The sequence below is a fragment of the Cimex lectularius genome, unplaced genomic scaffold (genome assembly GCF_000648675.2).
Source record: "Cimex lectularius strain Harlan isolate CLEC.00 unplaced genomic scaffold, Clec_2.1 scaffold497, whole genome shotgun sequence".
NCBI lineage: Eukaryota > Metazoa > Arthropoda > Insecta > Hemiptera > Cimicidae > Cimex > Cimex lectularius.
The window spans coordinates 34,003-48,528 of record NW_019393007.1 but is presented as its reverse complement, the minus strand read 5'-3'; the positions used below and the strand labels follow the sequence as shown (position 1 = coordinate 48,528).

General features: G+C 33.9%; 1 protein-coding gene across 4 annotated transcripts in view; it reads left to right on the top strand.

Annotated features, from left to right (window-relative positions):
- Nucleotides 1–3,168, top strand: part of LOC106673651 — a 29,171-nt gene extending 26,003 nt beyond the window's left edge. For 2 of the 4 annotated variants that reach the window (XM_024229750.1, XM_024229751.1), the window contains 2 exons: nucleotides 2,744–2,802; nucleotides 2,906–2,988. In XM_024229750.1, the coding sequence (XP_024085518.1) occupies nucleotides 2,744–2,802; nucleotides 2,906–2,909 (63 nt within the window). In that variant the 3' untranslated portion in view covers nucleotides 2,910–2,988. Of the gene's footprint in view, nucleotides 1–2,743; nucleotides 2,808–2,905; nucleotides 3,040–3,092 lie in introns of those variants that run through there. The other 2 variants (XM_014405832.2, XM_014405833.2) reach the window with 2 other exon arrangements.
- The last annotated feature ends 11,358 nt before the right edge of the window (nucleotides 3,169–14,526 follow it).

The following is a 14,526-nucleotide window of genomic DNA, read 5'->3' as shown; positions in this document are numbered from 1 at the left end:
TGCTAAGCGCATTGTGTACCTTCTAGTGAAATTATAAATTTTGTTTTCGAAAATTAACTTGTTGCATCAAAATTTTGATTTTCATTTATTTTACCTTTACACACATAACTATCTGTACAGAATACTCCGATCATTCTAATATAGGTTTAAAGTAAATACGTCATTATTTTCCGATTAAACATAATACTTCCACCAGGTTTTCTATGGGGGTATGCATAATCCACGACGATTTTTCACGAGGAAAACCTTCAAACTCTTCATTATGCGGGTTAAATAAATCATTTTCCCTCTTCCCTCGTTCATTGATTCTGTTTTCCAGGAGAATGCGAACCCAGTATCTGTTAGCCAAAGGCGGAACAAAGCCTGGAAAACTATTGTGATATGCAATATTTCATCCCGTTATTGACCGTCGATGCGTTCATCAGTTATTTCACTAAACTTCGAGTAAATATAACATGATGTTTGATGAAGTACAATAGACTTTCAATGGATGTCGAATGGTGTATCATTGTCCTAGTAGTTTTTGAAATGAACTATTTCATTTGTGATAAAGGCTAATCTTAAACCAAAAAAACAAACAAAAACGATGTAATTATCAAAATTGATCATAACTTAACAACAAATACATCCCTTAACGATTACATATTTAAATTTTTCTTTTCTACTTCAAACTTAATTTTTGAAGGTAAATAAGCCATGTACTTTATGAAGATAAAGTGAATACTCGCAATCAGTGTTTGTGAATCATTCGTAGCTAATCAAGCTTTGTTCTCTGTTCAGGGTTATACAAGGGAATGTCATCTACTTTTCGACGCATGTTAAAAAGCTTGTTTTCACATTGAGCCCTCACAAAAGAATACGATCTATCCTTTTTCCAAACGATTTCTCATAATTTTTGTCACTGGAAGGAGAAAGATCGAAACGTCGAAAGTCAGAATGTCGAAACGTCCTTACCCTATTGGAACGATTAATGCTCGTTTTCTATTCATTATGTATTATTTATTTACACTTATTTGATTTTGCCTTTCGATTCAGAAGTAAATATGTAAAAGAAATCATTGCCAGTGTTGTAAAACGCACATGAATAAAACGATTCAACTATTATGGTATTCTCATTGTTGAATATTTCTGACTTATAATGAGCAACCTTTGGTAGAATATTTAAAGATTTTTTGCGGGTTTTTTTGTTGTTATTGGAGGTCTCTTCCAAGTCTGTTTAGGCTCATATAAATGCAGCTAAAGAGGAGGCTGTAGAATCTCACTCTCTCTCCCTCTCTCCCTTTCTTTCTCTCTCTCTTACTCATTCTCTCTCTCTCTTTCTGTTTCTCTTTTTATCTTTTCCTATGTATCGTATCTATCTATCTATCTATCTACATATCAATTTCTATCTGTCCTAAATGCCTTTAATTAATTATGTATTATGAAACAAGAATTTTCAAACTTATCTGTCAGTTACAATAAATGACGATATGAAAAATTATTTTATCTTATTTTAAATTGGTAGAAATTCGAAACTCTGAGGTTTACCTAACCTCACACTGTTACTATCAACTACATCCCACTCTCACCAAATTAAAAAATTTAAAAAAATTGTAGTTTTGTTTTGTTTCTTATGTTTAAACATGAAAGTACATATGAATTTGTAGACAGTCTTTTCCTGGCAACTTCATGAGATAACCTTAAAAATGAAACATGCTGTTGACGATAACCATGCAACCATCTAACGAACAACGAAACTTACGGAAATTTTAGTTATCACGTTTGGATAAACTTGGCGGACCACATAACTCCAAAAGGAAACGTATTATCAAGCATACAACCAAAACTAATAATTCTAAACTACATGAATCACATATAGAAAAATTGAATATGCTAGTAAACTTGAAGCAAAGATAGAAAATGTGATAAAACCATATTACATATAACTAAATTCACTAATTTCGTGGTCCGCTTGACCAATTAATATATTAAAATTAATTAAGGTTTTTAGTTGAGATGAAAAAAAGCTAATGGCACGAGCGGTTTCAATTGTCGTCGAGAATCCAAACCGATTACACGACATTTGAAAAAAGGCAAAAAGGAGGGAAAATTCAAAAGGTGCGGTTGAGATCTGGAGTTGATGTCCGAGTGGATCGAGGTCACGATAACTCATGTGGTAGAGCAGCGGCGTATCTAGCCGAAGATCGTGCGTTCATATCCCGCTCGTGCCATTAGCTTTTTTTCATCTCAACTAAAAACCTTAATTAATTGTAATTACATATAACTATACATATAACTTCAAACTGTAAACATTTATGACAAACTACAAAATTTAAAAATTATATTATTTTATTGTTTTCGTGTTTAAACTAGAAATAACATCTCTAATTTTCAAGCTTAACGTTTTCTGGGAACTTCGTGAGAAAGAGCCAACCACACAATTTTAAAGGGAAACAAGCAATTGGCGCTAACCATCCAAATTTTTTATTATAATTTATACGAATTACTTACACTATAGCAATTTTAGTTATCCTGCATTGTATAGATATTTTAAAATTTATAGTATTCATAATGCAAAATGAATTTGGCTAATACGATATTTCATTAGTATAAATGTGTTTTATATAATAAATGCTTGTCCGAAAGATATAATCAAATTTATTCATTACATTTCATTTTTTCTATCAGTGGGAAAGTTACAGTTATATAATATTGAACTTTGTATAATTTTTAATTATCTTGTTTAATTTCCTTCTCTCTCAAGATCACTATTATGGGAGTTTATGAAGAAACTAAGTCTCTTGGAAATTCTGCTTGGATGGAGTTTAGTAAGCCTTCTTGTTATATGATTCTTTGTACTTCAATAAAACACAGATTTCCGCCGAATGGGGGAAGAATTAAAATTTTATCCCTTTCCTTGTTCTAGATAACGCCGCCGGCAGGAAGATATACCAAATGCTCGGCCTTTTCATTGTATGTATGTTACATACATATATTGCACGCCAGCAGAGGTGAGATTTCCCATAAAAATTTCTACGTTTGTATATTTCAATTAAATAGTATCAAAAATCTATTTTTTTAATGTATATTTATATTTAATGAATATGGTTCAGATGATCCTCTTAAATGATCAGAAAATACTGCCTATGGGTGAGTAACCTCAATGTTATTTATATACACTGAAAGGGAAAAAATTCCACCCAAATGATATTTTTCATTTTCTCGATAAAAGAAAATTCTGCCCTTAATTTGTTGTCATTGTTTTTACCAATAAATATTTGTTTAAGCTATGTTATAAATTGGGAACACACTTAATCCTTAATACAAAACAAGGATAAAGGATTTTTCAATCCATTAAATTTCGTGGTCCGATTAACCAAATAACATCTTTCAATTAATTTATCTTTATGTAAGGTATTGGTTGAGATTTAAAAAAAAAAAAAAAAAAAAATGGCAAAAAGGAGGGAAAATTCAAAAAGTTGGGTTCTCCTCCCCATCTCAACCGCACCTTTTGAATTTTCCCTCCTTTTTGCCATTTTCAAATGTCGTGTAATCGGATTGGATTCTCGACGACAAATGAAATGGCCACGGAGAACTTTAGTGAAGTGTACTTCATTTTAATAATTAAATTCACTAATTTCGTGGTCCGCTTGACCAATTAATACATGACAATTAATTAAGGTTTTTAGTTGAGACGATAAAAAGCTAATGGCACGAGCGTCAAAAATGGCAAAAAGGAGGGAATACTCATAAGGTGGGGTTGAGATAGGAAGTTGGTGTCCGAGTGGATCGAAGTCACGTTAGCTCAAGTAGTAGAGCTGCGACGTATTTAGCCGAAGGTCGTGGGTTCGAATCCCGCTCGTGACACTGACTTTTTTTATCTCAACCAATACCTTACATAAAGATTAATTAATCGAAGGATTTTTCAATGATTACTTTTTACTGAATTTGAAATGTTTATTCAGTCTCATTTAAATTCTGAAGCAATAAACTGTTTAGTTTTCATCTTTGTTTTATTAATTTCAATTTTTAAACTTGAAAATGCCGCTTAATGCTGAGGATGTCGCGCGTGGTGTGGCTCTTATTGATGATGAATACCCATGAAACTGGGTCCTACCATAGAAGGTCCGGTTCTGGATGCCCGAGGGTAACAGAACCACAGGATGACCGTTTTCTGACTATGAGAATGTTGCGAAACCGGCACCTTACTGTTGTTCAAGCGATTCATCAGCTTCAGGAAGTTCCGGATGTCCAAATTTCTGAACGCACTGCTCGAAAAAGATTAAATCAGTTCAGGACTGATGGCTTTTTGCCCCGTAAGAGGACCAGAATTGACACACAGTTGCACGAATCGCATTTGCTCGAGAACACAGCCATTGGTCTTTGGACGATTGTTCTGCTGTACTTTTTAGAGATAAGCGTAGATTTACTCTACGATCTCCAGATGGGCGTGAGAGAGTGTGGAAAAGGCTAAATGAAAGGTACGAAGCCTGTAATTTTTTCCAGAGCCAACCTTTTTAACGTAGCTCAGTAATGGTGTGGCTTGAATTTCAATGGAGAGTCGCACAGAGCTGGTTATTGTTCGTGGAGGGTCTTTGACGGCCACTCGCTAGGTGGATAAAATTTTGCAACATCACGCTTTGCCTAAATGAAATCAGCTACAATCCTATTCTAGTGCACGATAATGCCCGTCCACATGTCGCTCGCTTAGTAAAAATGTGCCTTCAACAGCATAACATCAGTGTCTTAGCCTGGCCAGCCAGTTCTCCAGACTTGAACCCCATCGATCATTTATGGGATAACCTTAAAAGATGAATAAGAGCACGTCCATAACTTCCTGATACACTCCACGATTTTGAAAGGTCTCTTCGTGAAGAATTGGCTAACCTCCAGCAAACAGACATTTTTAGACTTGTAGAACATATACCGAGGCGTCATTGAGATGTAATTAAGGCAAGAGGAGGAAATATGAGATATTGAAATGTTAATTACAATTTTAAAACAAAATTTAAAATTTTTTATCTGTCTGTCTTTTTTTTCATTTTCCTTAGCAATTTACATTTTTTTTTGCTTTTTTAGACGAAAACTAAATGACTAAACGTTAAAAAACGTGAAACTTTGATTAATATATAAAGATATATACGAATCAAGTTATGGTAAAAGTGGGCGGAATTTTTTGCCTGTCAGTGTATATTTAAAGAGTTGTAAATTAAATACATGAAGTGAACAAAAAATTCCTATTGGAACCACTTGAACTTGATCCTTGTACTTGCTAAGTCTACTTGTGGAGTTTACCTTATAAGCAGGGCGAGGCAAGACGTTGGTAGTTCATCGATTCTCATACCAACGACCACCGCCAAATATTAGAAGACTGTAACATTCAGTTACTCATCGAGATGTTATTGTTATTAGCTTTTGATAAAGAATATTCGGCGATGTGTTAGTCAGCTTTAAAATTTTTTAAGCTAGCTGCCGATCGACTTTTATGGTAAGTCTAGTCCTTATTGATATTCATTCTACAGTAAGTAGATCGGAATACCTTCGTTATCATGGAAGAACGTCTTTTGTGGGTTAAATTTACCGATGGGATAGCGCCAAATGCCTAAAATGACGCGGAAAACAGAATAGAACCCCGAATATGGTGATTTTATTCAGAATACAAGACAGGGAGGCCAGGACGGCCCCGCTATGAATCGGTATGGGTTTCTTCGGATGTCGTCAGGGGTTCCGACCGCCGTCTAATCTTCCTTTTCAACCTGACCCACATCTCCGAAGGGGCGGGAATAATTGATTCAATCTCCAAGTGGATGAAATCACGTCGTGACATAGCACGTGGCGAGACCGATGGGTGTAACATTAACTTCTCTTCGTCGAAACTGTTTTCGGCCAGTTCATTAAATACGCATTTGCAAACGGAAGGGATGAGTGACCACGTGATAAACCACACCCTCAACGATCCACTGTTTAACAAATTAATTAACAAACGTAATGCTCTTAAACTTGTTTACCTGTAGACAGACGGCGTTATGGCGTCCTAAAACCTGAACGATTGCCGTCAACAGTTGGTATTTATGGTAACAAGTGTGTACCATGTTGTACATTAAAGTTTAAATAATTGAAGCAAATGTCTCCCTATAAACAAAAATCCAGATAAATTGGTTGAAGAAGCGCTCAGAAGCGGTCGAAAATACTTCCCAGAGCAAAATAAAGGATGTAAAAAGCGCTGAAGTTAAAGTAAGCACCTATTCCGAATTTAGTAAATATTTTTGTTGGTATTATTGGTAGAGCTTTGAGGGTGGAAAAATATACACGCCGAGGGCTTGGAAAAGTAAAATAGTCAAATTTAATTTGACCACGTCGAGATTTTCTTTATAAAAGTAATTCCTATCATCCAGAATGTCTTACAATACGTTTTACGTATCATTAGAAAACAAAATTCCATGGACAGTGACGAGATTCGAACCCAGAACCTATAAGTGGCAAATCCGGATAGTTAAATTAAATGGTCCTGTTCGATGGCCTACTTATCACTTGATTTAGCCCAAGGGGAACAATAAAAAATGAAGACTGTTTTGTTCTTGCCGCAACCAAGGACGACCTCATAGAATGGAATCAAGAATCCTAAGCTATTAAGAAGAAGAAAGCAGGATGAACTCTCGAGAGCAGTAAATTTTGTCAGAAAGCTGTCAGCTTTGCATGCTTAAAAAATGTAGAGATTTTCAACATTTAATTTAATATTTAAAAGCTTTTTATATTTTCATATAATCAAATTTGGCACCAAGTTTTTTCTACTTGCATGGTACTTTCACTATATTTAATGGAATTTTGACTATCTTCATGACTACTTTTTTGAACCGATTGTAATAAAAACAACCAAAGTTTTACCAATTAAGCGTTCATTTTGTATTGGTGATAATTGACCTTTGAAAAAGTAAGTGCATTTGTTTACAGGGCTTTACCAAGGGTATCATTTCTGTAAGCGCCATTTCAGTAAGTACTTAAAGAACCAATAAAATTTAAAATTTCAACAAGTACTTTGCAAATTCATAAAATTTTATCTTCTTGGTGATTTTGTATTTTGTTTGGTTTAGGTTACAATAAAAAGTAAATTAAATAAATCTCATAAAGCCATTGGTGTAACCAGATTTTATGAGAAATGGTAAACTTTATGGAATATAGTATGAAAGGTTCAAGTAATCGTAATTGAAAGTCAAATATGTCGAATAAAATTAAGCATCATAAGGCAATAAGGATTTTTTAGACAAATTTGACTGTAAAATAACCTCCTGATGTTTTGACATTTGTTCATGGTACATGCTGTATATTCATATGGTTATCAACGAAGTTGCCCTTCAATTTGTGGCCCAAAGGTATAAATATTTTTGTTGGAATAAAACTCTTTATCTCTTTGACATATGCGTTAATAATAGAAATCATTAGCCAATTTGTAGCCTACAATGGATTAATTATCAGTAAATAATAAATAGACGAATTCGAGTGTTTTTATTCAGAATTTGACTTAGGAAAGTTATGTGTTTAAAAAAACTGTTATTCGCAAAAGATTGAGATAAATTTTTATCTGCATAAAGGGAGATCCGATAGGGTTGAAAAACCTACTCCGAATATGGTTTTTCCTGGATTCCATCGTGTTATCCGCACACGCGCACACACTTGTTTAGAATTTACACAGGCATGTTCCATTGGCGCTCGTTTTTTTTTCCAGCCGGACCATAGAGGTTGAACATAACCAAATCCAATTTTAAACTTGAGCCCTTGTTTACACTTTATTACAAATTAGGCCTTCGCGGTCAAGAGGGTTAAACAATTAACAAAATTGACTGGTTAATGTTTTCAAAACAAAAGAAAAAACAATTCTATCGTCCTTTACGAATTGTTAAACCATTAGTGTTTATTTAATTAATTTTTTTAACAGTATAACGTTTGTTACACCTCTCTTTAACAATAAATTGGTATTTTTTTCTGGTCGGATTAAAAAAAAATAAAAAAAATAAAAATAATAATAATAATAAAAAAAACCAACATTAAAATCCGAAAGGAAACGGAAAAACTCGTATGTCCTCAGGGCGGTAATAATGTGGCTTCATGTTATACTATTACTTTTCCATGATAACAAACATCTTCGCATTAAATGACACATATTTGTTTTCAATGTGCTCGTAAATCATTGTAACAGTGATGGGAAAAGACATAGTTAGAGTATTACCTGGGAGAGGCAAATATACTGCCATAATCCACACTATTTAGGTTATAAATTGTAGCAGCAAACTAAACGAATCTTAATTTTCCATCTAAATATTTTTTAATGTACCTTGTAAATATGTATTTAATGTACAATAAATGGGAAGCTGAGGAAAAGACAATAGTCAGGCGGTTTGATGTCAAGGAACTGCCGATACATACAATGGCAAAAGTTCATCAATGAAAATGGCGTGAATTCTAATGTGTATTCTTCCCCTCGATCAAGAATCACAACCAAATGAGACAATAAAGCAATCCTTTCAAAATAGGAACCATTGAACAACCATGGTCAATAGTCATGCAATACACCAAGGATATAAGATTGAAGCAATTAGCTAATTTTAGACTATTTCTCCTTCAAGACAACAAAATGCTTCACCTCAGATCTCACATTTCTGCTTTCAATGTGCTTATTTAAATCAATACGCCATTAACTAGAAAAGACCACGGTTATACGCCGGGAGAGGCAAATATGTTGGCCCAATCTACACTATTTAAGTTTTGTAGCAACAAACTCAACGAACCTTATTTTTTCATCCAGATAGTTTTCAGATCTTTCTTTCAAAACAAAAATTAATTACATAAAATAGAAAAGGGAAACTAAAATTAAAAGACAATGGTCAAGTTGTGATTGCCAATATATGAAGAACATTATTGAGAAAAGTTCATCACTGAAGATTGAGTGAAGCCAAAACGCATATGAGTGAAATGTAAACTAGCGAGTCTAAACGGACCCAGTAAAGAGACCGACCATTTCAGCACATGTCAACCCTATGAGAATATTATTGTGAGCACTCTCAACACGACACGCAAGAATGGCACAATTACACAGAAAACAAACACTTTGAGCCCTGAAGATGATCTCAATAAAGATCGAAACGTTAGCACGATGAAGATAATGTTTTTCTGAAACCTACATCACACCAGACCGCATCTCACGATTTCGGAATAATTATTGTGTATGAGAAAAAAAAACTTCCTTGAAAAAAGTATTTATATAAACAATAATATAATAAAAGACATCAGGTGCTGGTCTTTCAGACAAGACTTTCGCCGGATTTCGGAGATATATTTTCTCCTTCCTCAGGGGCCAGTAACTTTTATCTACTATCATAATTTAGCATGTAGATTTGATCTTTACTACACTTGAGTCTAAATAAAATATTCATAAAAGTATAACATCAGGTTTTGGTGTTTTTTTAAACTTTTTATTGGTACAACCTGTGATAGTCGGGAAACCGAAAAAAAGGAAAACTCGTTTGACCCAATGATGGTAATAATGTAAATTATTTTGTCTTTCCGAAAACCCACTTAAAGGGTTCCAAGTTCCAACAGAATATGAGAAAAGTTACGATATCTCGTCCAATGCCAAGCGATTTAGAGCGACATTACTCAACTTCCCCCCTATTAATTTCCAACCGAGAAAGTAATATCCATCACCTACCTAGGTACCATAACACCATTATATTTCAATCCCAAAAATTTTAATTTTCCAAATGCATAATGTATTAATTATTTTAAGGTATTTAGTCTGACGGTACACAATAAACAGGGGTTTATGGGGAAGCAAGAGAAATTACGTTAAATTTGTTTTCAGAATTTCATAGCTCTCTGAAGGAGAGTATATTACAATTTAAAGGGGATTAATTCAAATAATACTCGGGAGGGCGTAAAATTACCCCAGCTTTTACTGCTCTTTAAATAATAAAGTTGATAACGAAAATTAGAAAAACCACGTACGCCAATGATAAAATACATATTAAGTCACTGTATATTGTACAAATTCTTTGTATTCCAGTTATTAATCTATTACCGTGGTACACAAGGACGCTTCAGAGTTTCGCGAGAAATTTTTAGATTATTACGTACTTGAAAATTTAAGCCATAAAGTCAATTCCTTTCTATATAGAAGTATTGTTCATGTTTTCTAAATCGGAACATTAGCTTTTTAAAAATAATGAAATTCTTAGGGGCATTTGCATACATGTAATAAAAACGAATTCCACTAGTTTACAAAATAGTGATATTGGTACCTTTACTTACGATCACTGGAGTTAGAATTGTTCACCCCCGATTAACCGACCCTCGTCGTTTTAATGGAATAGTAGTGCTATGGTTAATAGATCCGTGAAAGTCCTTTGTCACTCTTGGCGAAGTAAGGGACGCCATAAAACCGACCAAGAAGGCACGAGCCCCGTTTTTTGTCACACAACCATTTCTCAAAGCTCTTTGACATAAGGGGATAGTCAAATTCATCTACAACATAATAATCAAAACAACGCACTACCAAAACAAGTATAAACATAAGAATAAAATTTTGATTTTATTTTAAATCAACCAAAAGAATTATGATTCCGCCAGTGTCCTGCAAGTGTGCTATTAATTTTTTGTAATATACTGTTAATGGTGTTAACGGAAAAAAGCAAATGGTAGGACAGAAGGCTGCACATCGAATGACCGAAAAATCAAGAGAGGTGTGACATAGGGGTGCATCCTATCGGCACTACTATTTAATATATGAATATGAAGGACAGTCTAAAAGTGAACGGTTCTGCCATAATTATTATTTATCCGATATGTGGACTATACCTTTTTAATTTCAAACAGCCAAGAAGAACTAAAAAGCATTATTGATAAGACATGGGGAGTTGGTGTCCGAGTGGATCGAAGACACGTGGTTAGAGCAGTGGCGAATTGAGCCGAAGGTCGCGCGTTCGAATCCCGCTCGTGAAACTAGTTTTTGCATTTCATCCAAAACCTTACATAAAAATGTTAATTGATAGTTGATAGGTTTCACAAAAAGTAATGAACATGTTTATAACTAAATGCGGTAAAAAATAAATTTTTGGTTATCAATAAAACACCTATCACGGACATGAAATCAAGATTGATGATATCACCTTAGAGGTCCAAAGTTATCATTGCTGGGCTGTCAGTGGAAGGACCTGTGGGACCAGTCTAAAAAAATTAGCAAGGGCAAAAAAGACAAAGACAGCACTAAAACAAAAAGGAGAATGTGAAGGCGCGATGATCTGGAATTAACGATAATATTATTGAAATATTACGTCCTTTCAACTCTCTTTATGGTGTCGAAGTTTGGATACTAACAGAAGACACTATGAAAAAGCTTGAGGCATTCTCTGCTCTGGAAGCATGCTAAAAATAAGCTTGACACAACGCATCACTAACGTGTAGGTACTCAGAAGAATAAAACAACAGAAATTAACACAACTGTAAAAACAAGGAAACTTTGGTATTTCAATCATGTTCTATGCCACCCGGATAAATATGGACTGCTTAAGATTATTCTTGAAGGAAAAATTGAAGGGAGACGATACAAGGAGAACAATTTCGTGGCTGAAAAACCTTAGGCCAAGGTTCAACGAAAGCACTGATCCATCTTTACAGCTGCTGCTGACAGACTGCACATTGCGATCATGAAGACCAACATCCGCTAACGATAGGGGACACAAAGAAGAATTAATGAAGTATATTCTGTCCCTCCTTTAAAATACCCAATATCCTATAAAGCATAAGAAATTTTTATTCAGGTGTAGAATTGTTGATGTAATCCTCAACAACTGAGAATGCAGAATGCACAAGAGCAGATGCAAAACGGATGGACAGCCCTATCGATTGGTACTCACGCTGGAAGATGGAAATGAAACTAACAAAGACGATTTCTGGTTATATTTACCTATAGAAAGTCTATAAATCGACCAAAAGTAACGGTTAGCCGTGTTAGACTTTCAGAAGTGGGTGGTTGTAAAATACGTAGAATAGTTACAACCAGACTCTAACTTAAACTGGAATGTCTATTTCAAATTCTTAGAAGAATACGATCTAAAATATAGTTATACCTCAGCCCCATAAAACCGATTTCGTACCACTTGTGTGGCCTATGGTGGAGGGTGCAAACGCCCATACCAAAACAATCTATGTGACCCATAATCGGACCTTACGGATAACGGTGTGCTGCACAAAGATCTGAACATCCTTGCAGTTATGCTGCTAAAAGTTGCACTTTAGATAAAGGAACATAGTAATCCCACAGTAGTCGAAGTTGTGAACCAAGTTTCACATGCGAGAGAGGGTCACAAACTAAAAAGGAAAAGACGCGAGGATCTACTACAGCAACGTAAAAATTATGTAAAAGATAATACACTAATAGTGACAACGCTAGTTATCAAAATTTAAAATTTAAGTTATGTTAATTTTCTATATGTATTCATTTATTACTTAAATTATATCTATTCTTAGTATGGTGTCTATTACCACATAAATATTAAAATTAATGTATGTACCATATCACATAATATTATATAAATTTGTCAGCATTAGTACGTTACAACTTCCATTGGGATGTACCTAAATTCAAGTGATACGTGAATTCCGTCTAATAAGGCAACGTCTATAAACGTTATTAAGCACAACTATCGACGATTTTTTTTATAAAAAAAGGAATGCTTGTTTTGTTTTGGAATGCAGTAGTATGCTAATTAATATAATAAAAATACTATTTTTATGAGAATATACTAAAGGACAAATTCGGTTTTGGATTTTCATGTGGTTTTTCACCAATTCATATATTAGAAAAAATTCTACCAGATGGCTTGGAAAGAATTACATACAATTTTTAAAAAGAAATATTATGTAGCTCAGAATGGATTCAGGCTTTAAAACTTAATAAAAGTACTTCCCTTATATGGAACATAAAATATCTGTGAGTGTTGTTAGTGTGTGGATTATACATGTAACTAATACGTAGTACATAAAGCTTAATGCTAATTTTGTAATAATGTTAAGATTATAATACCTTGTAGGGTTTTGAAACCACTGAATTTTCACCAAAGCCCGAGTAGTGCTTTCAAACCTAAGTTGAAGCAAGTTAGAGATCAGTCGATATCCTGTCTTGAAAGGATAGGTGGTTTTATTTTACCAGTGATTCTAAAATCTTTAGTTATACTTAAAATTCTTATACAAAACTATCTTGAAGGGTCGATTTTAAAGGAAACTAGTTATAGACATTCTTTCTCGAATTTATGCGATTATCTCGCTTATTTTTGGGTTTCCGAAATATTGTACTAACATGACTGGTAACATGGATAAGTTTTGGTTTGAAACTCCATTTACAAAACTAACTGATAACCTTAAGTAGGAAAAATAACTATCAGAGAAGGAAGATTAGTCACACACGAGTAACAAGGCTATGCTTCTGTTACTGTTTTTTTAACTCATTTTGAAGCTACCTTTTTTTTAAGCTCTTTATTTAATTAAACTTTCTAGGTATTTATTTAAACCGTTGATAAAATAACAATACAACAACCATTATTTTTAATCGCTGAATTTCACGCTATCGATTCAACCCTTCTCGTCATCAAGACTTTTTGGAGGGGAAAAGCATGACGGATGTTCCTCCTTGAATGCCAGGCCCACGCAAATAGTAAACCATGGACCAGAATAATTGGTAATCCGAAAAAGCAAGGTCGGGGTTGTATGCCGGACGAAGGGATACGTTCAAATTCCAGTTCGTTAATTTTTGATATCTTCTGACGGAACACGTGTGGCCCTGCGAAGTCACGACGAAGGAAAACCTTTTTGCTGTTGACCATAAAGGGAAATTTATGGACTATGAAGCCTCTTAAATCCAGCTAAATAAAGTTCGGCTGATCATTGGTGATCAACTTAAACGAAAATCGACTCGAATTCGAGGCTTAGGTCGATTATTTTAATTTTAACCTCGCTATTGGAAACCTTTTCTAAATTTCTTTGCGGCAGAACACAGAATAACAACAGTGACAATTCAAAATGGTACAACATAATGTGTTAACCAAAAATGTCATTTGTACACAAAACATTCTACGCATAGTGCAATTTTATTTTTAAAATATTATTTGATAAAACAAATGCATATTAATATATTACGAAGATAAATTACCAATTGTCAAGCATACTGATATTTATAAATATTTATCTTGGCCGTTATCGTGATACATGTTTACAGCGTAGCACAGTTGCAGTTAAGTAGGTTTAAATTTAAACTGTAAATTTGAATGGGTCTTTGTTGGTTTTAGAAAATGAGATAAACTCTGAGCCTTTTGTATTTTGTTTTTATCTTACTGTTTATTGCGTTAGTTTTCCTCCCGTCATTGTTTCTATTGTTGTTGATTATTTTCTCGCTATTCAGGTTTTTTCGGTAAATATATTTTATTACTATTTTATTTTTATGTATATTTATGTCAATTAAATATAAATGTAAACTATTTGTGAGTTTTTCAACTGTTTAAC